The following is a 26,631-nucleotide window of genomic DNA, read 5'->3' as shown; positions in this document are numbered from 1 at the left end:
AAACAAAAAAAGAAAGCTAGAATTGTCAAACAAACAGTTTTTTTTCAAACACGTTTTTTTTCATCATCGTAATGTAATTTAATTGATCGCGTAGAAATTAAGGATTAAGAAAAAAAGAAAATAAGGACGAAAAATTGATTATTTTTAAAAAACTAAGTAAAAATAAGTGTTATTAAAGAAAAAATATACGAAAAACATCGATACGAAGTCAAAAAGTGAAGAGATTTACAAAATTAAGTTTATAAATCGAAACAAGTCTTCAAGAAATTTTTAAGAAATCTTGAAACATCTCAGGAAATCTATTAAATTTGTTAAACGAAACTAAAACTAGAAAAAAGTTACAAATAAAGGGTGAGTTTTTAGAGGAATTTGTTATCCAAGATGTTTAATTTCATTTATTTTGTTAGATTCGTTCGGAAATGTGACCGAAATACGAGAATGTTTCCGATAATTGATCAAAACCGACACGACAATCAAACCGTCCACGTTCATATGCACCAAGTAAGTACCAATTTTATTTTATAGTTTATAGATTCTTCGATTAATTAAATTTGCTAAATTTATTCTCATTTCTCTATGTAGAAGTTTTTTTAATGTTAATCGAAAAATTACCGAGCAAATATGAATAAGTCAAGTCACATTTAATCTCATCTCACTCTTTAATCATCTCATTTAATAGTTTTTATGTTATATGATATGATATAAAAAAAAACTATACGTTTTTAAAGTTCAAATTGGCACTAATCAAATTGTTGGCACAAAATGTCATTAAAAAAAAATCAATCTGACAACTGTCATGATCAAATTGGTATTAATCAAAATCAAAATGACATTAATCAACGTCAAATTGGCGTCAAATAATTATTTAACAAAACTATCTTTATTTCGTGATTAATATTTTAAATAAAGTATGCAAACTCCTCAAGAGTGTTAGTACGAATTTCAAATATTTTTGATTTATTTCACTAAAGCCCACTTTTACCATCGTCCTGATAAACTATCTAGAGGATAGTTGCCATGGTTACTTATTTTATTATGAATATTAGTTTTAAAAAACATTTTCGGTTTAAATATGATTTATTATGTACAAATGGGGTTTTAAATATTTAATAGATTGGTTTTTAATGAAGTATTGATTATTTATCTGTCGCCCAACAAACTCTGCGACCATCTCAGAACTAAAAAGTTTCCTAAGCAATCGGAAAACCTAAATATTGCTTCCAGAATACTACATATTGTTTTCAGAAGACAAATATGGCTACCAAAAGACTGGATACTGCTCCAAAAGACTAAATATTGCTTCTAGAAACCTAAATATTGCTTTCGGAAAACTAACACTGGTCTAGAAACCTAAGTACGACGTCTAGAAGACTAAACAATACTTTAAAAAGATTAAATATTGCTTTCAGAAGACAAACATGACTACCAAAAGACTGGATACTGCTTCAGAAGACTAAATATTGCTTCTAGAAACCTAAATATTGCTTTCAGAAGACTAAAACTGATCTAAGAATCTAAATACGGCGTCTAAAACAATAATTATTGCTTCCAGAATACTAAATATTGCTTTCAGAAGACAAACTTGGCTACTAAGAGACTGCATACTGCTTCAAAAGGTTAAATATTGCTTCCAGAAGACTAAATATTCCTTTCAGAAGGCAAACTTGGCTGCCAAAAGACTAGATACTGCTCCAGAAGACTAAATATTGCTTCTAGAAACCTAAATATTGCTTCTAGAAACCTAAATATTGCTTTCAGAAGACTAAAACTGATCTAAGAGCCTAAATACGGCGTCTAGAATAATAAATATTGCTTCCAGAATACTAAATATTGCTTTCAGAAGACAAACTTGGCTACTAAGAGACTGCATACTGCTTCAAAAGGCTAAATATTGCTTCTAGAAGACTAAATATTCCCTCCAGAAGGCAAACTTGGCTGCCAAAAGACTGGATACCGCTCCAGAAGACTAAATATTGCTTCTAGAAACCTAAATATTGCTTTCAGAAGACTAAAACTGATCTAAGAACCTAAATACGGCGTCTAGAACAATAAATATTGCTTCCAGAATACTAAATATTGCTTTCAGAAGACAAACTTGGCTACTAAGAGACTGCATACTGCTTCAAAAGGCTAAATATTGCGTCCAGAAGACTAAATATTCCCTTTAGAAGGCAAACTTGGCCGCCAAAAGACTGGATACTGCTCCAGAAGACTAAATATTGCTTTCAGAAGACTAAAACTGATCTAAGAACCTAAATACGGCGTCTAGAACAATAAATATTGCTTCCAAAATACTAAATATTGCTTTCAGAAGACAAACTTGGGTACTAAGAGACTGCATACTGCTTCAAAAGGCTAAATATTGCTTCTAGAAGACTAAATATTCCCTTCAGAAGGCAAACTTGGCTGCCAAAAGACTGGATACCGCTCCAGAAGACTAAATATTGCTTCTAGAAACCTAAATATTGCTTTCAGAAGACTAAATCAGATCTAAGAACCTAAATACGGCGTCTAGAACAATAAATATTGCTTCCAGAATACTAAATATTGCTTTCAGAAGACAAACTTGGCTGCCAAAAGACTGGATACTGCTCCAGAAGACTAAATATTGCTTCTAGAAACCTAAATATTGCTTTCAGAAGACTAAAACTGATCTAAGAACCTAAATACGGCATCTAGAACAATAAATATTGCTTCCAGAATACTAAATATTGCTTTCAGAAGACAAACTTGGCTACTAAGAGACTGCATACTGCTTCAAAAGGCTAAATATTGCTTCCAGAAGACTAAATATTCCCTTCAGAAGGCAAACTTGGCTGCCAAAAGACTGGATACTGCTCCAGAAGACTAAATATTGCTTCTAGAAACCTAAATATTGCTTTCAGAAGACTAAAACTGATCTAAGAACCTAAATACGGCGTCTAGAACAATAAATAGTGCTTCCAGAATACTAAATATTGCTTTCAGAAGACAAACTTGGCTACTAAGAGACTGCATACTGCTTCAAAAGGCTAAATATTGCTTCCAGAAGACTAAATATTCCCTTCAGAAGGCAAACTTGGCTGCCAAAAGACTGGATACTGCTCCAGAAGACTAAATATTGCTTCTAGAAACCTAAATATTGCTTTCAGAAGACTAAATCAGATCTAAGAACCTAAATACGGCGTCTAGAACAAAAAATATTGCTTCCAGAATACTAAATATTGCTTTCAGAAGACAAACTTGGCTACTAAGAGACTGCATACTGCTTCAAAAGGCTAAATATTGCTTCCAGAAGACTAAATATTCCCTTCAGAAGGCAAACTTGGCTGCCAAAAGACTGGATACTGCTCCAGAAGACTAAATATTGCTTCTAGAAACCTAAATATTGCTTTCAGAAGACTAAATCAGATCTAAGAACCTAAATATGGCGTCTAGAACAAAAAATATTGCTTCCAGAATACTAAATATTGCTTTCAGAAGACAAACTTGACTATTAAGAGACTGCATACTGCTTCAAAAGGCTAAATATTGCTTCTAGAAGACTAAATATTCCCTTCAGAAGGCAAACTTGGCTGCCAAAAGACTGGATACTGCTCCAGAAGACTAAATATTGCTTCTAGAAACCTAAATATTGCTTTCAGAAGACTAAAACTGATCTAAGAACCTAAATACGGCGTCTAGAACAATAAATATTGCTTCCAGAATACTAAATATTGCTTTCAGATGACAAACTTGACTATTAAGAGACTGCATACTGCTTCAAAAGGCTAAATATTGCTTCCAGAAGACTAAATATTCCCTTCAGAAGGCAAACTTGGTTGCCAAAAGACTGGATACTGCTCCAGAAGACTAAATATTGCTTCTAGAAACCTAAATATTGCTTTCAGAAGACAAACTTGGCTACTAAGAGACTGCATACTGCTTCAAAAGGCTAAATATTGCTTCCAGAAGACTAAATATTCCCTTCAGAAGGCAAACTTGGCTGCAAAAAGACTGGATACTGCTCCAGAAGACTAAATATTGCTTCTAGAAACCTAAATATTGCTTTTAGAAGATTAAACTGATCTAAGAACCTAAATACGGCGTCTAGAACAATAAATATTGCTTCCAGAATACTAAATATTGCTTTCAGAAGACAAACTTGGCTACTAAGAGACTGCATACTGCTTCAAAAGGCTAAATATTGCTTCCAGAAGACTAAATATTCCCTTCAGAAGGCAAACTTGGCTGCCAAAAGACTGGATACTGCTCCAGAAGACTAAATATTGCTTCTAGAAACCTAAATATTGCTTTCAGAAGATTAAACTGATCTAAGAACCTAAATACTTCGTCTAGAACAATAAATATTGCTTCCAGAATACTAAATATTGTTTTCAGAAGACAAATAAGGCTACCAAAAGACTGGATACTGCTCCAAAAGACTAAATATTGCTTCTAGAAACCTAAATATTGCTTTCAGAAGACTAAAACTGATCTAAGAACCTAAATACGGCATCTAGAACAATAAATATTGCTTCCAGAATACTAAATATTGCTTTCAGAAGACAAACTTAGCTACTAAGAGACTGCATACTGCTTCAAAAGGCTAAATATTGCTTCCAGAAGACTAAATATTTCCTTCAGAAGGCAAACTTGGCTGCAAAAAGACTGGATACAGCTCCAGAAGACTAAATATTGCTTCTAGAAACCTAAATATTACTTTCAGAAGACTAAAACTGATCTAAGAACCTAAATACGGCGGGTAGAACAATAAATATTACTTCCAGAATACTAAATATTGCTTTCAGAAGACAAACTTGGCTATTAAGAGACTGCATACTGCTTCAAAAGACTAAACATTGCTTTCAGTAGATTAACACTAATACCAAAAGATTAGAAAACACTGCTATATTTACAAAACAATTTAACATCTAAAAGCATTGAGTGCACATCTTCGTTTATTTCCGCATTTTTATACTCAGTCTTTGATATGCAAGATCCACAAAAAAATCCTACATTTTCTACTTTCAACACAGGATATTGCACTCGAGTATTGCAATAAAAACACTTAAACATTTCAGAACTTATAAAATCAACTGCTACAACTTTGTTTGCCATATTCGAAACCTTAAAAGAAATAGAAACAAAAGAGATAAATTTAACTAAAAGATGGTAGTAATGGACCTTAGGCTCGTTACTACCATCTTCTGGTTAAGCTATCTCAAGGATTATTACCATGGTTACGGCTATTTTACGCGCTCTGCTTGGCTAGTAGATGGGTTTATCTACAAGATAAATTTAACTAAAAGATGGTAGTAATGGACCTAAGAGCTGGATTTATCTATCGGATAAATTTATCAAGAGGTGGTAAAAGTGGGCCTTAGAAGAGTAAAAGCAAAAGCGAAATCTTGCTTTTCTTGACTACTTGGTTATTCTTTCGAAGATTTTTGATTTCCATTTCGAACGTTCTGTGCTGGATTTCGATAATGACTTGTTATGAAAGTACTCGAATCATTTTTGTCAATGAAGCTTTCACGTAAAAAATGATTCTTGGGATTTTGCTCTCCTCATTGGTGTTCTCTACCTCTTTTTGTTGTTGCCAACATCCTTCTTTTAACAGCCATGATAGACCATTCCACCAAATTTGATGCTGAACTAATTTTTCAGGATCGATACCTCTTGATATGATGCTAGTGTCCTCTACTTCGTTGGATCTCCTTTCTCACCATGCGAAGAGTGGAGTTTTTTGATCTAATTTTAGTGTTTTGGTGGTTCTTGCAAATAATACTGCTGCGCAAGGTTCTAATCTTGGTAACGTGAATTTTGTTCTTGCAGGTGCTACTTTTGATTTAGCTATTACTAGGATCAACGTAATTTGTCCGTTTTCGTTCGGATATCTTGCATAGATTACTGCCCTATACGTCTTTTCTGAAGCGTCGCAAAACCCGTGATGTTCAACTTTGGATCCTTTTCTGCTTTTGATCCACCGTGACATGTTGATTTCTTCGAACGCTTTTAATTCTTCTTGAAATTGTAACCTTGTAACATGGATGCTTGACCTGGTCTGGTACAGCTTGATCACAGTCTAATGCTTGGAGCCATAACTTTTGAATGAGAATTTTTGCTTTTATAACGACAGGTGCTAACCAAGGGGGAGTGGGTCAAATAAGTTGGCTATTTCTGACAGAATGTGACGTTTTGTAGGATTCTCATTGATGGTCACATTCACTTAGATATTTATGGCTTTTCAGTAAAACTGCTAAAAGAAATAGAAGAACAAATTAGTAAACAACTAGTAGTAGTACTAAACAAATGTTTGACAGAAGGTATTTTCGAATACTTCGAATTGGCGATGTCGAAAGTATTTGAAATGGTCATAAAGAGAAGGATAATGGAATATTTAGAAGAAGAAGATCTCATAACCAAATATCAGCATGGGTACATACAAGGCAGATCAACCATAACAGCGTTACTAAATGTTATCCAAAAAATAGCAGATGGTTTTGACCAACAGAAATACACGCAAATAGCCTTTTGTGATCTCAGCAAGGCTTTTGATATGGTACACCACAGAATTTTAAGAGAAAAATTACATAAATATGGCTTTAAAGCTACTACTGCATATAATTTATTAGCCTCCTACCTGGATCAGTGATAACAACAAGTGTATTGGAAAGGTATACACTCGGAATGGAAATCTGTGGGGACCTCAGGGTTCTGTACTTGGGCCTATACTTTTTCTGATATATATAAATGATCTGCCAGAAAATGTGAAGGCGCTTTCCATTTGTCTCTATGCAGATGACACGTCTGTTATCAACCAAGGAAATGATTTTCAGCAACTTAAAATTTGACATGAACAAAATGAAACTAAATGCAGATAAAACCAAAATACTAACTTTTTCTACAAAAAGAGACAAAGACACTGAAATTCAAAAGATAAATTTTCTAGGCATTATGCTGTCCGAAACTTTAACGTGATCGGACCATATAACAAACTTAAAAAGAAAGTTATCAAATTCAATATACTGCATAAAAGTTATATTTTTAACTTTAGCCCTCCAAAGGTTTAGGGCAAATGTAGGTCCTTGATGAACCTTAGTATTGTCTTGAACCTTTATGTCGGTAGGTAACATCCCCTTTGCTGAGGCATAAAACCTAATAAAACTTTTCGCTTGTCTGTTACCAGGAAGTTCTTTCCAGCGTAAGGCTATCTTTGAAACCTCCCAGTTGTTGATATCTTGTTTTAGATGGCTTTTTTGTAGTCCACAACCAGGTTGGGGTCCAATGAAGGGCGTGTTCGCTGCCTCTTTGGCCAGCTTGTCCGTCTTCTCTAAAGTGCTAGTCAAAGCATGGAGAGCAGTAATTGTTGATTTTGCTTTCTGGTAAGCATGTTGTCTAAGGTGGAGTGGATTATTATTAGTATTGGTCGATTACCTTTTCCATCCCTTTGAGGAGAAATGAAGTTAGGCTAATTGGTGTGTATGCCTTGGGGTCCGTGTTTGAACGCTTACCACCTTTAAGTATGAAGACCACCTTTACTTTCCTCCATAGAGTGGGTATATAGCTAAAGCTGTATCTAACTACATATAGGGATATTATTACTGGGAAAAGGTCTTCTAAAAATTTTTGCAGAAAAAAATTCCATCTCCTCTAGGCGATTTTAGGGGCTTGAAATTAGAAATAGCCAGAAATTATTCTGTTGGGTGTGAAAATGTTGAACCCTACCTGATGGACGGGTTATGTCCAATTACTTCAAGGTCGGCATCACCGATTTCTTAACATCCTCAGTGTATTTATCATCTTGTTTGCATAGGTGGCCTAGATCAGTGTTGTGATCTTTTGCCAAGATCTTATGCAGACGAGCAACTTTAGGCGTATTATCTATGCCTTCACAGAAGCTGAACTTAGGCTTGATTTCGCCTTCATGTCCGTCGCTAAGGTCCACAATTCTTGAGATGATGACCTCTTGAATAGCCTGCATTTGGGCTGTTGTGAGGTTCACCTCTGGAAATAGGGAATCTGCAATTCCCATCTTTTTACCTTTCAACACCTGCTTGAAGTTGGCAGCTGTAGGCTTTTGCCCCTGCGAAAGATTGCCTCCACTAGGAACGCTAGCTTTGGGTTTAACGAGCTTTGGGTTCAGGTTTGGCTCAATGGCTTAAATTTTGCAGTTGGAGTTGTTTATAGGCCTCCTTCTTTTGATATTAATTTGTTTATTCGTTCGTTTGAGGAGTCATTGTCAGAGATTTATGTTGCAATGGATAGAGTAATAATTTTGGGTGATTTTAAGATTAACATCATGGTGCCTGGTCCCTCTACTGATTATTTACTTTCCATTCTAAATACTTTTAGTTTAAGGCAGATTGTTGACCAGCCAACTCGTATCACCAATTTTTCTGAAACATTCATTGATGTTATTATTTTACCAAATGATTTGCCTCTTCGTCTTTGTGACACTGTCGATGTTGGGTTCTCGGATCACTTGTTAGTTTTTTGTGAGTTATCAATGAGTACTAAGTCTAAGGCTAGAGTTATTAGTTTTCGTGATCTCCGTGGTATTGACGTTCGTGCCTTTAATGAGGATCTGCAATTGATGAATTGGGTGGCTGTCCTTGATCTTAATACAATTGATGACAAACTAAATTGCTTTAATGATACTATGTTACCCTTATTTGATTTTCATGCTCCTGTGATTATTAAGGTAATCAGAAAACTTGCTTTGCCATGTATCACTTGGAATGTCAGGAAAATGATTAAACTAAGGAATGAGGCATTTGCTAAATATAAAAGGATTAGCAGTCAGCAGAGTTTTCAATATTATAAGACCACGAAATTACGTCACTGGTGTTCCTAATGTTATCAATCAAGGTTACTCCTGATATTGATCTTCTTGCTTTTTATAACAATAATAGGATGCGTCCTGCTTCGTCCATGTTTGCATTTAGTGAGGTCTCTACTGAGTGTATCCAGCAGATTTTATTGAATCTAAGGTCTATAGGAGTTGGATCTGATGGAGTCAGCCTTGATATGATTCGACTGTGTTGTCCCCGTGTTCTTGACGTGCTTATCCATCTGTTCAATTTTTGTTTGATTCATTCAGTGTTTCCGGATAGCTGGAATTGTATGGTTTTGTTGTTCCCATTCCCAAAGTTGTTCCTATCACTAGTTGTAGGGATCTGAGGCCCATTATAATTCTGCCGGTTCTTTCAAAGATCTTAGAAAGAGTTATGATAGAGAAGTTAAATATTTATCTGGAAACACATTGCATTTTAATTTAAGCAGTCGGGGTTCAAGAAACAGTTGTGCTACTGCGCTCCTGGATTTGACTGATGATGTACTCAGGTCTGTCGACCAGGGTAAATCCACAGTATTAATTTTACTTTATTTCACTAAGGCCTTTGACATCCTTGATCATAGTCTCCTGTTGTGCATTTTGAAGTTTATTGGATTGGATGTTTATGCAGTTAAACTATTCTATAGCTATCTATCAAATAGGGTTAAGTCGGTAAAGCTAAATTCTGTTTTATCAAATCATGTGATCTGCTCTTCTGGTGTTCCTCAAGGTTCTATTTTGGGCCCCTCTTATGACACGCATTGTGTTACAGCTAAACCTGATGAAATTTCTTCTATGTGTCGTATTATTACTGGCAAGTTGAAAATTCTGTGCACGGAAATTAGTAATCATGGCTTGAGGATAAATCCTGATAAGACTCAGGGTATCATTTTCTCTAAAAGAGGTGGTGGGTTTGTGGATGGGTCTCGAGTTGTAACGTTTTAACAGTTAAGTATGGAGCTTTATATTCCTGTATAGGCTTCGATGTATTGAATCTCCATAATATTCTTTGAAAGGGTTCGTCTTCTTTCGAAATTCTTATGTGCCTATACATTTTCTCTATATCAGCTGAAAAGGCAATGCGATGCTTTCTAAGATATCTGACAGTTCTTGCTGTAACCTAGGACCTGTGTGTATGATGCTGTTTAAACTTATTCCGTTGGAGGTTTTACTCGATGCATCAAACACTAGTCTGTGTTTTGGATTGATCCAGGTTGATCTTCGGATTGTATTTTTGCCATATAACCAAATTTTAAGTATTCTTCTATAAATTTATGGTATTGGAGTTTCAATTGTTCATTTTTGTCAGTCTTCTTTCCTTTTGTGTTAGTCGACGTTTGGATTCACCATTCTGGTTCAGTTTGTGTTGTTTTGGCAATGCTCTTCACAATCGGCATCTTCTTTCGTTTGAATTCTTGATTTCCTAAAACTCTTTTAATTGAGCGTCTTCTTCGACTAGATTTATCATGCTTATAATTGTGGTAGCTTGTTTTTCTTTCATTGTTTCTGATAAAATCCATCCAAACTTCGTCTTGTGTCCCAATAATCTATGTTCAGCTTTATGAATCCCTACTTGAATGATTTTTCCATATTCTTCTGCTCCGATGTTAGCATCTATGGGACCAGGAATATTATAGATGGAATCAACTAGGATTTTGTTGTTCCAGTATTCGTCTGAGGAAATTGGTAGATTTTTATTTGCTAATGATTGCGTTAGCTTACATAGAATGAGGAAAGTGGTATTGAGGGTAAAGTTACTCGGAAAATGAGGTTGAACGTTTAGATCCACTTTCTATGTTGGCATGTATTTTCTGCCTTGGATGAGCGAGTAAGGCTTGGGATCCTGGATCGACATTCGGAGTTTTGCGAAACTGCCGGAAAATATCTTGACTTTCACCAGGGCTGTTGATTGAAGAACTTCACTTTCTAGTCCGTTTGATGCAATCCTGTTTATTCTTTCTTTTTTGGTAGAAACTAGGATTACATTTTTTTGAAGATTTAATCTGCTTGTTCTCATCTCTATGAAGCTACGTATGATGTGGTTTATGGCAAATTTGACATCTTAACGTTGAGTTGCACCAGTTGCTTTGCACTATCCTTTCTGGAACTGTAAGTTTTTTGAATTTCATGCAGAAGTGTATTATGTGGTTTTCTTTACAATATCTGCACTTATTCTTAGGAATCCAGCGTCACATCAAGATATTTTTTTTTATTTTTAGAGGTTATATCGTATATCGTAGACGTATTCATATTATTTTTGAGGTTTTATTTTTTTTAGACGTATTAATGTCTATCATATAACCTCTAAAAACACAGAGCAAACGCATAAAACTCAATGACAGTTAACTGGGCGTGGCATATGGTGTGACGTAATGTGCGGGAACGTTGTCACAACAATGGATGTAGCAGTCCTGTTAGATTCTACTGTCCTTGGTCTCTGCGCAAGGACAGTAGAATCTAACAGAACTGCTACATCCATTGTTGTTTTCTAGCCCTACATTACTAGGGTGAATTGTGTGATAAATAGTTTCGGAGATAAGACAGTAGTTTATTTTGATGCAGTCGAAAATCATTGGAATTCCACAACATTATTTTTAGTTGCTCCTTTTTAGACATTTTGCATATAATGTTTTTATTGTTTCCTCTGTTTCTTTCTTCTGCCAACCTTTTTATCGACTAATGTACTTACAGTTTTCGCTGTAGTTTCACCAATCGCTTTCTTGGCATACGAGACGCCTGGCTTTCTTTTATTTGAATTTAGCTGTTAGTTCCTTAATTACAATGCATCCTCGGTAGTTCGCTGGAAGATTTTCTCCAAAGTTGAAACATTTAACCAGGATTTCTTTGGCTTTACTGTTTTCACTGATCCAGTGTTCACCAGCGCATTTAACACATCTCGGATTCTTGTGGCAGTAAGCTTTGGTGTGGCTCCAACCTTGACACCTTTTGCACTGGGACATTTGTGCACTCTTCGATTTTAACACACATTCCTAATATGTTATTTATTTCATGGATTCTTTGCAAAATCCAAGATGTATAAAGGAAGAGACTCTTTTGTTTAGTATATCTTTGATGTCATTAACATCACAGCTTTTATGCATCTTTTTATCCACCACTTTCAGATTTATGGTTTGCTTATTTTCATAAGTGGACTAGGACAAATTCTTGTCTGTAAGCATTTTTGATGCTTCTCTGTACTCTTCCCCTTTTCAGCTGTGATGCAATTTTCTGCCCTTCTTAACTATAGGATTCACTGCTTTCATCATCTTTAGTCCCTTCTATTTTTTGAGTGCCGTAATTCCTCAAAATGTTGTTTTCACCTTCTTATAACTTCAACATCATCCGTCAGTCTTAATAGATTTTTAATAGTTCGGAGAAATAGTTTCTGATTGTTGTTTATTTTGTTGCTCAAACTTCTTACCAAGTTCGTTCGATGCTTTCTTCTTTACATGAGCAACTATTTCCTTGACTTGTGTACTTTTTTTTGTTGCTTCAGTACTGTGTTTTTTCGATTCTAGACAGGAAGTTGTAACTCCGCACCTCCGTGACGTGATTCGCTCAATGTAAAAGTATAGGGAGGGGTACCAACCAAAGGCTGTGCCAAAAATGGGTTGGTATTGGAAAAGTAACTAGATCTGGTGACTTTTAAAAAAAGTAACATTCTACCTGGTTGGTAGTGATTTAGTTCCACTACCAACCACTAGCTGGCGCGAATTTTTCTAGTAACTTTTTTAAAAAATCACCGGATCTAGTTACTTTTTCAATACCAACCTATTTTTTTTCCCCAAGATTTTGGTTGACACCCCTCCCTATACTTTTACATTAAGCGGATGATGTCACGGAGGTGCTGAGTTTCAACTTTCTATCTAAAATCGGCGTTTCTATACTACTATTTATGAAGAATATCATGTAGTTGATTATAATCGATGCTTTTAAGCAACTTAAAAAGATATAACAATATTAATAAGTTTTAATTTCTCGTTGTTTTAGGTTTGTAGCTGTATGTACCCTTTTTACACCACCTTTCGCCCTCCGATTCTGACCCCGTTTCATCTTCAACCATTACCCCGGCCTTACAATATGCATCATTACCAATTTACCCAATTTAACATGAGCCCAATGAACGTTCCCTTCTCTAACAACAGTACCATGCAAAATGGGGGCATCCCCGTGGCAATTTCGCCGAATTTAACCGGAACCGGTCAAAACCAACAACCCGGTTTCGATTTTGGTCCTCCGCCGAGAGATCGAAGAAGTTTCGATGGCTCAGAAAACCCAAATATGCCTCAAAACGGCGGTGGAATTCGAACGAATTCCGATGAAATTAAAGAAAGCGATAGTGGGTTGGTTGAAGAATACTTTTTGGGGCCAGATCAAAGCGTTGTTCATGTCGTTGGTGGTGGGGCGTTGTTTTCAAACGAGAATTTTACGAAGTTTTTGGAACAAGGTTGCGTTATGGCAGAAAAAATTGCGATTAGAAATCAACATAGACCGTGCTTTAAAAACATCCAGAATTTGTGCAATCGGACGAGGAGCGAAATTTTAAAACCGAGCAATACGGTTTCTAACATTCATTCGCAAGGAATCCCTTGGGCCACGAAAGATTTTATTTACGCCTACGTCCGGTTAATTAATTGTTGGCACATGTTAAAGGGTTATTTAGAGACGAAAGATGGCACTTTGGGCAACATCGACCGCGAATTAACATCAGATTTTAAGAATTGCTATTTAGTTTGGGAGAAAAACACCAAACTTTTAGCCGGGCACATGATCCGCATCTTTACAAACCTCGATAACAACGTTAGCAACCCAAATTTAGTCCAAATTAATAAAAAAGAAAAAAATTGCAGAGAAAAAATAACCGAAGCAATCGGAAACACTCCAAATCAAGCGATTAACATTCAAACTCAACCCATGATGACTCAAAACACCCCACAAATTAACACGATTAAATTAGAAGATTTCCAACAAAAAAATGTTATTAATTCGAATAAAAATTCAATTTCTGATTTAATCGAGAACATTTTGTTATCCGAAAGCACGAATTCGCCTCAAGACGATGACTCGGAGAATGAAAGTCGGGTTTATATGAAACCCGGGAGTTATAACGTTCCAAAAAAAGGTTTAAAAAAGGCGAATTTAAATTTGAACGAAAACGTAATAAACGATAATTTAGCAGAAAATAAGATAAACATTAAAAACAACGTTGATTCTTCGAATTCGAGTCCTTCGATTGAATTTTTCGAGACGGCCCAAAACGTTTCGGCGCATTACAAAAAGATGGGGAATAAAAAGAAATGTCAAACGAACGATAAAATGTGGAGAGATGCTCAAAGCGCCGTCCCATTCTTATTGGATAAAATTAATAAACCGAAAGAGTTTGAAGCGAGTTTAAATTTAAAATTGCAAGAGGCTCGGAATCAAAAAATTGATCAAAATCAAATTGAAAATAACAATGAAGATGCCTCGTTGAAGTACTTTATTGATTTAAACACTTTGGAACATCACTCGGCGAATATTCAAGAATGGTTGGATAATAATAATTTTTTTTTTGATGATGATGATAATGTTGAAAAGGATGAAGAAAATAACTCGTCGATTAATGTTAATAAATTTGAATTTCCTCATCAGGTAATGTTTAAAACTTTTTATCTACGACTGCTTGGATAAGTCATCATTACCGCACGCATTTGAGTTGCGTAATGAAGTTCATTACCGCACTGGTTTCATTACGTAACGCATTTTAGCCTAATCAGAACAGACTTAATTTATTGAAACGAGCAACAATACAAAAGAAAAAGTGCTATCTACTTACACAGAAACAATACTATTTATTATAAACATTAATTGTTATGTTTTTATATTTCAAAACACTTATTCCAGATGAGTAAACATGTTGTTGAAACTGACAATTCAAAATTGTTAACAATCATTTCAAAATATTTTTATAAATGTCAAATAGACTCAAAGAAATTGATTTTTTAGTAATTTTTAGCAGTCGTAGATAAAATGCTGTATATCACACGTGGGCTAGAGCATAATTACAGTACTCATGTGGTTACAATTAACCACACTTGTACTGTAATTATGTTCCTACTCCACTTGTAATATAAATAACTTTAATTAATTTATTTAAAAAAAATACTTTTTTAATGTATTTAGGTAAAAGTGTTACAAAGAAAAACCGGGGGTGGTTTGTTGAAAAAAAATGTGGAAATCTCGGAAAGAAAGAAACATCTAGATGAAGATATGCGAATGATTTTGGAGGATGTGGCGAGAAACTTGGAAAAGGAAGGTTTGAATAAACTGATTGGATTTTTCGGAAGCAATGAGAATAAAGATTTACCGATGGAGAATAACGAGGAGGAAAATTCGGGTCTTCCGATATCGTGGGTTTCGATAAAGAGGCGATTAAGCTCGGATAAGTATGGAAGCGTTTTCGAGTTTGTCAGGGATTTTAAGAATTTGTTGGGATGCGCTCAACTTTATTATGAGGTAAGATTATAAATTTATTAATCAAACTAATCAATTATTATAATAAGGTAAGTTATAAACCACTACAAAAGCATAACTTGATACTTTTCCTGCCTGCAAAACCTTTTTCGAACGCTAATAGCAGAAAGGTAATGAAAAGGGTTGTGCAAAATGGTAGGTTACTGGTAAGGGAGTGGCAAAAGAAATAAGGGACTAAACAGAGTTTAGAAAGAGAAAAAAAGGATTTAAGCAGAAAAATGTTGTGTTTGAAACGAGATTGGAAACGAAAGAAAGACACCGCACGAAATAATGAGTTACTGGAAAGGACTGATAATAGCAGGAAGATACTGAAAAGAAACTGGGTAGAATAGTAGGGTGCCGATAAGAGACTGATAAAAGAAGTAAGAGTCTAAATATCTGGTAAATGAAAGAAAGATACTGGATAGAGACTGCAGAGAAGAAATAAACTCAGCAAAAAGAAAAGAGAGTAATAAATGTCTTTGACCCTAGAAATAGGATGAAATTATAGAGAAGAAAGAGACCATGCGAATTAATGAGTTACTGGAAAGAGATCGATAATACCAGAAAGATACTCAAAACGACTGGGCAGAATGCTAGGTTGCCGTTAAGAGACGGGCAAAAAAATTAAAAGTCTAAATATAGTTTAGAAAGAGAAAAAAGAACCTAAGCAGAAAGAAGAAAGACTGGTAAAGGGAAGAAAGATACTGGATGGAGACTGAAGAGAAGAAATAAATTGAGCAAAAAAAATGTTTTTGATACTAGAAATAGGATGCTGCATGCATGAAATTATAGAGTCCAAAGGAACCGATAATAACAGAAGAAGAATGGAAAGAATAGTATATTACAGTACAAATTCACAATTTCGAAGGCAAGATTGAACAAAATAAATATACTGGCCAATAAGGAGAGAAACTAAAAAGTCTTTGATACTAGAAAAGAGATGCTGCTATAATGAAATTAGAAAATCTGAAACGAGTCTGGAAACGGAAGAAAGTGATCGCGCGAATTAATGAGTTAATGGAAAGAGATCGGTAATAGCAGAATGATACTGAAAAGGACTTGACAGAATGGTAGGTTGCCGGTAAGTGACTTGTAAAAGAAGTAAGAATCAGAATACAGTGTAAAAAAAGAAAAAAGGAACTAAACAGAAAGAAGAATGGTGAATAAACTAGAAAGAAAAGAGACTAAAAATTCCTTAATACTAGAAAAAGGATGCTGGTAGGATGACATTATATAGAGTCTGGAACGAGACGGGAAACGGAAGAAAGAGATCGCGTGAGTTAATGAATTACTAGAAAAAGTCCTATTATAACTGAAAAATGCTGAAAATGACTGGGCAGAATGGTAAGAAACTGCCAAAAAAAGTAAGACTCGATTGAGGTGATTGTTAGGATATTTCTCGGGTGCAATGTGTCGGAGTTCCATCCAGTTGATACCAACAGCTTCTTCTCAAGTTCAAAAACAGGTTGTCAAGAAAATTTTCTGCCACAGTACATAGCAAATTCTCTTGACAACGAAGGTATAGCTTCTCACACAAGTTCACTCGGTCGTCGGGAGAATTAATTAATTGTTATCGATTTTAATTCGTTTTAGTATACTAATATTAAGACACCTAACAAATTAGCCATGCCTTAGCCATGCATTAGACGCTTCCGTTCTCGGCACCGAAACATACTCCATATCGTTTAAGCACGTTCTGAATCCTTCTTAGCACTTCCATATAACCGGAAGTGCTAAAAATCTGATATTTTAGTCGAAGAGAACGCAATTGGTTATACTTAAATCTGAATTCTCAAATTTTTTTTGGCCAGAATAAACGTCTAATGAATGGTCTCGTTGAGATACCACTTAGGGCCGTTTGTACAATGTTACGATAAATCTACCTGATAACTATCCGGCCGATAAACTTATCGGGAGGATAAAGATATTCGCTGTTGTACAAACTGTCTTTACAGAATTTTCCCCATATCTAGTAATTTGTGCCGTAGGTTGGTAACGCTAACGTCTTTCTTTGAAATTTGAACTATGATTTTGACAATAATAACAATAGTGTAAACTGTAAAATTAGTATCTTGAAAAATATAAGACGCTGCAAATGTTATTTTTTTCGAAAATCGTCATGTAATTCAAAAACGATACCAGTTAGACCTAAGGTATCCTTAACAAAGTGCCATTGAAAATAATATACAGGCTGTTCCATTTAAAATAACAAAGTTGATATCCATTTCCGTTAGAAGCGGAAGTCCGCCATTACTGAAACTAATTTTAAAATATGTACAATATGTATATACACCTCTAGATCCTCTATCCTCCTCCTCCCTTTCTACACCTTCGCCTCCTCGCTTACATCACCTCCCTCATCCATCTTTTGCCCTCGCCCCCTCTCCCAAAATCTGCTTCCTGTCCATTACCTCCTCCCTTAGCTCACTACACCCTGTCAGCATGTGTTCCAGCGTCTCCAACATAGTCTACACCATCTCTCCACATCGTCCGCCCAGTACTTATTCCCCCTCTCCTCATGTATGTTCCTGTCCCTATCTCTCAGTTCTCTCCACATTTTACCTCTTTCCGCTCTTCTGTTTTCGATCCCAGTTAGTGAATAGTCCATAGATCAGCCTCCTCTCCTTAATTTCTCTCCAGCATTCTCCCCGGATCCTGCATGCGGTCTTGCTTCTATCATTTTTTCATACTTCACTGCTCTTCTCCCAGTCTCCACCCTTATTGCATCCACCCTCACTACATACCCTGGAGTATCCCTTACCAACCCCTAATCCTTGTTCTCTCCATTCCCATACTTCTGCGCCGTACATCATTGTACTCCTTACCAAGCCATCAAACATAACCTTTCTTTTTTCCACGTCCCTGCCAAAAGTTCTTTCCCCCATCCCCAACCAGTCCCATCACCCTGTTCGCTCAATTTGCCGTCGCGCTCACGTGCACTTGCTCTATCTCTCTTCTCTGCCACCTCCATTCCTTGTTATTTCTTCTCCCCCCCTTTGCAGAACTTCATTATCTTTGCCTTAATCTCTTCGCCTTAAGGTGTGTCCAAACATTGCGCGGCAAATTTCAAAAAATATTTCGTCCCATTGGTCTTCATGTTTAATTTTATTGTAGTAATCTTTTTCTTGTGATCCATATACCTCAATTAAACGAATCGATGTTTCGTTATCTATCTTTTTGTATACGGCAACACGTCCACACACGATTACCCACGAATATTTACTGCAAATGTTGCGCAATGTCTGGACACACCTTTAAAATATCTTTCCAGGATCATCTCCACCACCTCTCTAACAACGACCACCAAATCGTTCGCATACGCCAAGGTGTGCACCTTTGTTCTTCCTATCACCACCCCAATCATTTGCCCCATCACAAGTCTCTTTCCCCAAGTCTGTCGTATATGTTGCAAATAGTGTGGGACTAAGCGGGCACCCCTGTCTCAATTCCTTTGTCGTCCAGAATACCTCGCTTAACTCTTCACTTACTTTAACCTTGGCCATCGTCTCCCTGTACATCTCCTTCACCCTCTCTATCAGTTGTTTTGTGATACCTCTGCCCCTCATTTCCTCCCACAACTTCTCTCTATCCACGTTATCGAATGCAACTTTCCTTTCTTCTTGTTGAACTACCTATCTACCAGGTGTTTTAGTATGTATATATTATCAATCCGGCAACAATTCCCACCTCTCCATTTCCTCTTCCAACCTCCCCAGCAGTATCTTTGCATAAATTTTGAAAGTTGTGTCCAACAGGGTGGTCCCCTATAATTGCTCACCACCCTTCTTTTTCCTCTCTTCACTTCCTCGTCCTCTTTAAGCATCCTCATTTTCCTCTTTCAACTCCTTAATCTTCTCCGCCTCCCTTTCATTTCAGCTCCTTCTTCTTTTTCTTGCATTCTTTTTTTTTATTTTCTCCTGCCCTCTATATATCTATCTCTACCTCTTCCTTTTAGTTTCTCTCTTGGCTTTTCTGTCTTCCCTATCCCACGTTCTTCCCTCTTTCTGCAACGTCGCCTCCCTCACCATCATAATTAGTTCATTCAACCCGTCGGACCCTCCACCCTTTGACTCCAGCTTTCGTTTTTTCTTCCCATCGATCCTTTTATGCACGATTCTAGAGGCTGGTGATCCGACTCTACCAACGCCCCAACCTTAAATGTTTCTATCCTCTCCCACATTCCTTGGTCCACTACCACATAATCTATCACGGGTGCTGTAATGAGACTCCTTACAGCATCCAATGCTGTAATGAGATTTTAGTAACATTTTATGGAACCAGTTTAAGTTGGTGACATTGGGTCATTAATGTTTTTAGTTGTGAACGTTCTTAGCATCGAATACAAGGTCCACAATGAAGAGGACATTGAACTCTGAGCAATTTCTTTTATTTTGGGAGGTGTGCATAAAACATTTTTTTCGGGTGAATACATTTTGTCAATTAATTGTCAATTCAAATTTCTATTTCAAGTGTTACCAACTGCTACATACCTATTTCCCTACATTGTCAAAATTTGTTAAAAAAAAGAATAAAAACGCGATTTACAAAATATAGCATAAAAAACACGTTTTGTAAGACTTAAAGCACTCATTGAAAAATAGTGTGAGTAGTTTGCCATATACATAGGGCTTATAAGAGCTTTATCACCCTTTAAACCATTTTCTATGGAAATTATCGTGCTCTGCGGTTCAACTTGGACATCTGAAGTAAAAAAAATAAGATTAAACACGCATTTCTCATTGTTATGGTTATTACTAATAACTTTATTAACGAACAGAGTAACAATTACATTTAATGAATACACAGAACTATACTAACTACCTTACTTAACTTGGATGACGTAGGATCCTCTGACAGATCTAGGTCATACAGTAATGAAGTCTTACTACTATAAGTAAAGTCCCTACATTTACAAAGTACCGCGGTTCATGACGCCTGTTTTCGAGCCAAAATGGCGGTTCCACAACTTGTTACTGCATCTCACCACTTATTTACAAAAATATTGCCGTCTTGTTACCTTTGGAGTTGCAAAAATAACAGTAAGAAGAGCTTTCGACTCTTAAGAGTACCACGAGAAAAAAGAATGGAGTTTTGGCGTAATGTTATCAATAGAATGACAAAGTTTTAAATTTCCCACTTGATTTTCGAGCCAAAATGGCGTCAAACCGCGGTACTTTGTAAATCTAGAGACTTTAACTATAAGAATACGTAAGCGCCATCTAGGGACGCGTAGTAAAAACTATTATATTATATAAAATCGGTAAAATAGTTAACCTACATAATCAGTGTCAAATTGTGATGGTATTCATCGCAGATTAGTTTTATCAAACTTCGAATTCTTTCATGTAATTGGCTCAACTTTTCATTACATGGACCTCCATCGAATTACTTCTGCTCACATATAATTTCTTCTTTGGGAACCCTTTTTAGAGCGACGGCATAATTTAAGCCTCTGTTAATGGGAAGCTTGATCGGTTGATGACTGTTTCGATTGGCAAATCGTTGGTTTTCTGATACATTTTCTTCTTTATGTATTAGGAAAGCGGAGGGTATGCTTACGCATACAGCACCTAGGCCCCAACGGGCCCCTTGTACGTCCTCCTACACTCTCTCCGGCTACATCAACCAGCCTAAGGAATTTCCGAAGGCTAGGATACAGCTCAGAGGTGTGTTCCTGATGCCATCTGTGGTCGGCCATTCCTCTCCGAAGTCTCTCATTCTGAGGTCGTGCAGAGTGGGGCATTCACACAAGATGTGTCGGACCGTCTCCTCGCTCCCTTTACAGAGGCGACAGAGAGGACTAATAGAAAGTTTAAGGTTATAAAGATGCTTGTTTACCTTACAGTGACCCGTGACGAGTCCCGTTACAGTTCGTAGAGCGTTCCTACCAAGCCTTACGAAAGACAAGGCTGCCTCTGCAGAAGGATAATGTAATACTTCCTTAGACAGATGGCAGCCTTTAACCATATCCCACCAGTTCATAAACTTTTTGTGGGTAAAATCTTTAATTATCTCAATCTGAGTTGATAAGGACGGAGCTATTATCGGTTCAGGCGAACATGGCGCTCGCTTGGCAGCCCTTTTGGCAAGCCTATCAGCGTGCTTGTTACCTGAACAAGTCGAGTGTCCTTTTATCCATTGAACTATAACACAGTTATGCACTGCGGCCTTCTCCAATGTCAGATGACAACCCATAACAAGTCCTGAAGTAATTGTTATTCTACTCAGGGCCAAAATGGCTTGTCTACTGTCAGTATAAATTGTAAAAGTCTTACCTACCAAGTTGGATCTGACAATAACGTCAGCGGCAAGTTGTATGACAAACCCCATGTCTTACCTATAGCCCTCCGGCATTGACCGAATGCAACGTACGCTTTTTTAACTCTATTATCTAGGTGGTCTCTCTCTAAGCGTGATGCCCAGATATTTAACTTCTTTTGACAATGCCAATGGAGTATTAGCAAGGGATGGCATTCTGGGCTTGCCAACCTTCCTCATCCGTGTGAAAAGAATTAACTCTGTCTTCTTAGGATTCACAGAGAGTCTTTGTTCGTCACACCAGGTTTCTATTAATTTAAGAGCTACTTACATCCTATCAAACAGCACGTTTATATACTTGCCTTTGACAAGAATGGTTAAATCATCGGCGTAACCAACTGTGATAAAGTTGGCTTCAGCGAGGCGGTTCAAGAGGCTATCCAGGGTGAGGTTCCACAAAAGTGGGGATAGTACACCTCCTTGTGGACAGCCTCGAGTAACTCCTCCTTGAAGACTGACATCGCCAGCCCTAAGCTTAACTATCCTATGTTTAAGAGTGTTCTCAATCCAACCACAAAGAGTCGGTGGAACATTATGCTCTAACAAGGCTTCGTTAATACCAGAGAAAGTTGTTTTATCAAAAGCTCCCTCTATATCTATAAAAACACCCAGGGCGGACTCCTTTAGGTCCAGCGCTCCACCAATAAAGCTGGTCATTGAGTGAAGAGCTGTTAGTGTGGACTTGCCCTGAGTGTAGGCGTGTTGATTAGGATTTACTGGTTTAGTTGGAAGACAGAAATCTCTAATGTAGCGATCATACAGTCTTTCCAGAGTTTTCAAAAGAAAGGAGGAGAGACTGATTGGTCTAAACGATTTCGGTGTGAAATAATCAAGCTTACCCGGTTTTGGTATGAAGTTAACTGTGACCTCACGCCACCGACTGGGTATATAGCGCAGCGCCAGGCATGCCTGGAAGATTTCCACCAGGTGAGGTACTAAGTCCTCCAAACCCCATTGTAAAAGGGCAGGTGTAATACCGTCTGGTCCTGGTGTTTTGAACGGCGAGAAACTGTTGATGGCCCACCGTATTTTATCCTCCCTGTAGATCTCTTCGGCTGAAATCCAATCATCTGCAGTAGGTTCATGGTTGGTGTCCTGTTGTAAGTATAAGCAACTTCCGGAACCTGAAAAATGCACCTCCATTAATAGATGAAGACTCTCCAAAAGGTTGTCGGTATAAGAACCGTCAGCCTTTTTTAGTAAGCCAATTCGTCGTTCAGGGTCTGAAGCCAGAACCCGATTTAACCGAGAAACTTCGCTGCAGGAGGAAACTTCCTCACAAAATTTCCTCGACATTTCTCGTTTCTTATGACGAACGCTTTTTTTGAACTCCGCTAATTTTCCTTTATAAAGTTTCCAGTCTAATTTTGAGTTTTTAGCTCTATTAAAGACTGTCCTTGCCTCCTTTTTGAGTTTGCCGAGCTCAGGGCACCACCAAATGGTAGCTCGCCCAGAGACGGCCTCTGATCGGAGGTGACAAGCCTTTTTATAAGCTTTAATTAAGGAGTTACTGATAATTTTTAGGTACTCCTCAACTTCAAAGCTTCCAGTTGGCTTACGCAACCCAATGTCGCTCAAACACCCAGTAAGCAAGGATCTGAACACGCCCACATCCGTCCTTCTGGGGTTACGCTTTAGGTTCTTTGCAATCTTTATGGTACCAAGATCGAAAGTGATCCATCTATGGTCGGACATTGAAACATTGTCGGAAACCGTCCAATTGTGGATCGAAGACGAGATACCCATCGAAGCGAGTGTGATGTCGACCTCTAGCGGTTATAAAGGTCGGCTCAGAGCCTCGATTAAGTATATCTAAATTACTGCTAAAACTGAATTCAAGAAGGGACTTACCTCTTCCATTATCATCAGCACTGCCCCAGGCAGTTGAGTGTGCATTAGAGTCACATCCGATGACATGATTCCAGTTACCTTTCCTCGCGTCCTCGGCCAGCCTTTCCAATCCTTGAGATGGAGGCTGGTCTTCATACGGGAGGTATACTGATGCCATCGTTACTTCCTTAACCTTTCGGTTAATGGTACATAGGTGGCGATAAAGGGTGGCAGTTGCTGCCCTACTATGATGTAGGTTGCACTACACCACCCTTAATTCGTCACCTACCTTGTATACTTCACCTTTTCCGTGCATTATGAAGAGGCGAGTTGATCAGCTGATGCTGTTCTGGGCGGAGGTGTATCCAGTATGGATTCATCCAACTCCTTGCTCGAAGCCGGGGTTTTGGGGGTCGGCGTCTAGGTTGATGAGGGTGTCCTCATCTTCCTGAGCGGTTGGAACATCAGCTGTTTCCATCCGCCTTGCCGTTTCTCCCTCCGCGGCTGCTCCATCACCTTGCTTCGGGGTCTTTTAATCTGCCGACGCGGGCCTTTAGGGTGTTGAAAAGGTAGCAGATTCTACCTTCATGGTTTTCAAGCCATTCAGCGTCCTTCTTCGCTGCTCCGAAGACAATGAGGGTCTGTCCTCACTTCGTAGCGGAAGAGGCACCAGTTGGCGACATCTAGGTGTCTATTTTGGGCCGCTAGTATCTGAAGTGTCTGTTCCCTGGTGTTCACATCCACATCAGTATCAGGAATCCAAATTTGGATTCTAGAGAGGGTAGGAAGATCAACTTCCCTGACAACGCTTAATACTACGCCCCCTAGGGGCGGTATCAGCGGTACTGCAGCCTTCAACCACGTTAAAGAGTGATCATCATTGCAGGCAACCTTTAAGATCTGGCCTGCATAGACCATCGATCTAAACGTTGGTATAGGCGTTTGTTGTTTAGGGTCGAGCTGAGTAATTACTTCAACCAAAGCGTTCGTCAGCTCGTATTTAACATGACCGGCCTCAGTCTCGCTGAGTTTACCCAGCTGATTTTGGCCGTTAATAATGGTGACCTTAAGGTGCGACATCAGCGCGTCCTTAAAGCCTTTTTTGGGGCCCTGTTGAGCCGGTTTATCCAAGGCGGATTCCTGCCTCTTCCTCTTCGATTCCCTCAGTGAGGGTTCGGTAGAGGTGGCGGATCGCTGCCTCTTGGGTTGCGCCCTCGCCTGTCCCTGCGTGCGGACATCTTTCCTACCACTTTGCAGTGGTTGGTTGGTCCTAGCTCCCCTAGGTGGCTTATGAGGGGCCCGGCTGTGGCCTGGTTTCAGGTTCTCAGAAGCGAGAGCCTTTCTTCTTTATTTCTGTTCTTTATTTCCATTATTAACTTCCAATTGCTCATACTCTACCTGCAGCTCGATTTTTTTCCCAGCAATACTTTTAACATTGCTTGTAGCTATCTTCCAATCACCTGTAAATCCTTTACCTAATTTTGCATTTTAATTTTGAAATTAATAGAATCGAAACTTAGTTTTGTACAACGCGAAATAGATTAGATACCTTACTAGATGTTGGTTTGGTTGCATAAACAAGTGGGATAGAATTCGATTTCGTAAAAGAAGTTTGTGAAAAGAAAATACTCGGTATGAAGAACACTGTATTCTTTAGAATACTTGAATCGCAACAATGATTAGGTAATCTGTTGTGACAATTCTTTTATCCATATTATCTTGCAGATTGATCAGGAGAAATGGGATTAATTTAATGTATATAGTAAAACTCGTAACAACATTAACAATTAAATTATATAATTCAAACTAATTAGCTAAATGAAATATGTGTGATTTTGTGATTTGTGATTTATCTTTAGCCGGTTTTAGCTGATTAGATCACCGCAAATATAAGCAAGGAAATAAATGTAACTTAGTCAGATATAAATTACATACAATAAATGTCAGATGTATATGAATTAGAAAAAAGTGTCGGACATTTGCGAGAAATGTCGCCATATAAGTGGTCGATGTAAACGCACCATTTCGCATTCTTGGACAACTGGTTACTACCTTGTTCACTATATTCCTTATCCATTTTGAATCTCACCAATCCCGTCTTGTTAAATAACTCGATCAATCGTTATATGGAAAATCCAAAATTAGAATAAAACTGGATCATTTTTTATTTTTTTTATCATAAGAAGGAAGCAAAGTAAAGTAACAACAGATAAAGAAATGTATAAGAAGTAAGGAACAGATATAATTTTAGAAGGAACAAAGGAAGAGATGGATATTAATGATAAATTAAAGAATTAAAAAAAGTTTTTTCAAAATGACATCCATCAATCTTCATCAATCTCGTTATATAAATTATCACTTTAGTTTAATATAACTAATTTATAAACAAAATAATTTTCTTCATCGTTTTTAATTTTTGAATTATGATTAATTTTAACAATAAAAACTTTTTTTCCTGTTTTTTAGGCTCATCCTGATGTTTTACGACAATTGGGTTATTTTCAAGAACGATTGGAAGTGTTAATTAATCAAGAATTTACGATTTATGAACGAAAAAGAATCAAATCGGACGAAATTAATTAAATTTTATTTAAAAAAAGTTTAAATAAATTAATTTAAGATAATCGTAAAAAAGATGAAGAAATTTGTTAAAAAATGCTCATTTTTTTCCATTTTCTCTTTATTTTTTCAATTGAAATAAATAGAAATGTTTATAAATGTAAATTAAATAATAAAATTAATTAAAAAATTTTATTTAAACATTCTATGTATTTATTTCTAATTTTTTTCGCCTCACATCCTTCAAGAAACGCTAAATTAAATAGATGTATTTTAAAAATTTATATAAAATGAATCGTTCAAGATCAGAACTTTAAATTTGGTTTACTAAAACCTTAAATATTCCTTTAGAACCTCAAAAAATTTCATTTCTTAAATCCTATCAGTATTGGAGAAAATAATTTTGTTCCTTCACCTCCTTTTCAAGAAACGTCAAATTAAAAAGATGAATTTTAATAATTTGTATAAAATGAATTGTTCAAACTCCGGGCAGGCCAGATATTTGAAAGTGTTTGGGAAAAATAAACTCCGGGCAAGCCAGATATTTATTATGGAACGGATTAACTCCGGGCAGGCCAGACGTTTAATCCAGGAAGGAAATGAGCATTACGAAGATATCAATAATACTGTTT

At 37.0% G+C, this 26,631-nt stretch overlaps 1 protein-coding gene across 1 annotated transcript; it reads left to right on the top strand.

The window, feature by feature from the left end:
- On the top strand, positions 1 to 26,200 carry LOC111417838 (mitoshell). The gene is made up of 5 exons (XM_023050231.2): positions 1 to 351; positions 408 to 501; positions 12,788 to 14,428; positions 14,960 to 15,292; positions 25,907 to 26,200. Exons 2-5 carry the CDS (start codon positions 439 to 441, stop codon positions 26,021 to 26,023), a joined length of 2,154 nt encoding a protein of 717 aa, XP_022905999.1. The 5' UTR covers positions 1 to 351; positions 408 to 438; the 3' UTR covers positions 26,024 to 26,200.
- Positions 26,201 to 26,631: the final 431 nt, after the last annotated feature.

This window comes from Onthophagus taurus, chromosome 5 (genome assembly GCF_036711975.1).
Source record: "Onthophagus taurus isolate NC chromosome 5, IU_Otau_3.0, whole genome shotgun sequence".
In the NCBI taxonomy this organism is placed as follows: Eukaryota; Metazoa; Arthropoda; class Insecta; order Coleoptera; family Scarabaeidae; genus Onthophagus; species Onthophagus taurus.
The sequence above is the reverse complement of the archived record's forward strand: the minus strand, read 5'-3'. Positions and strand labels throughout refer to the sequence as shown.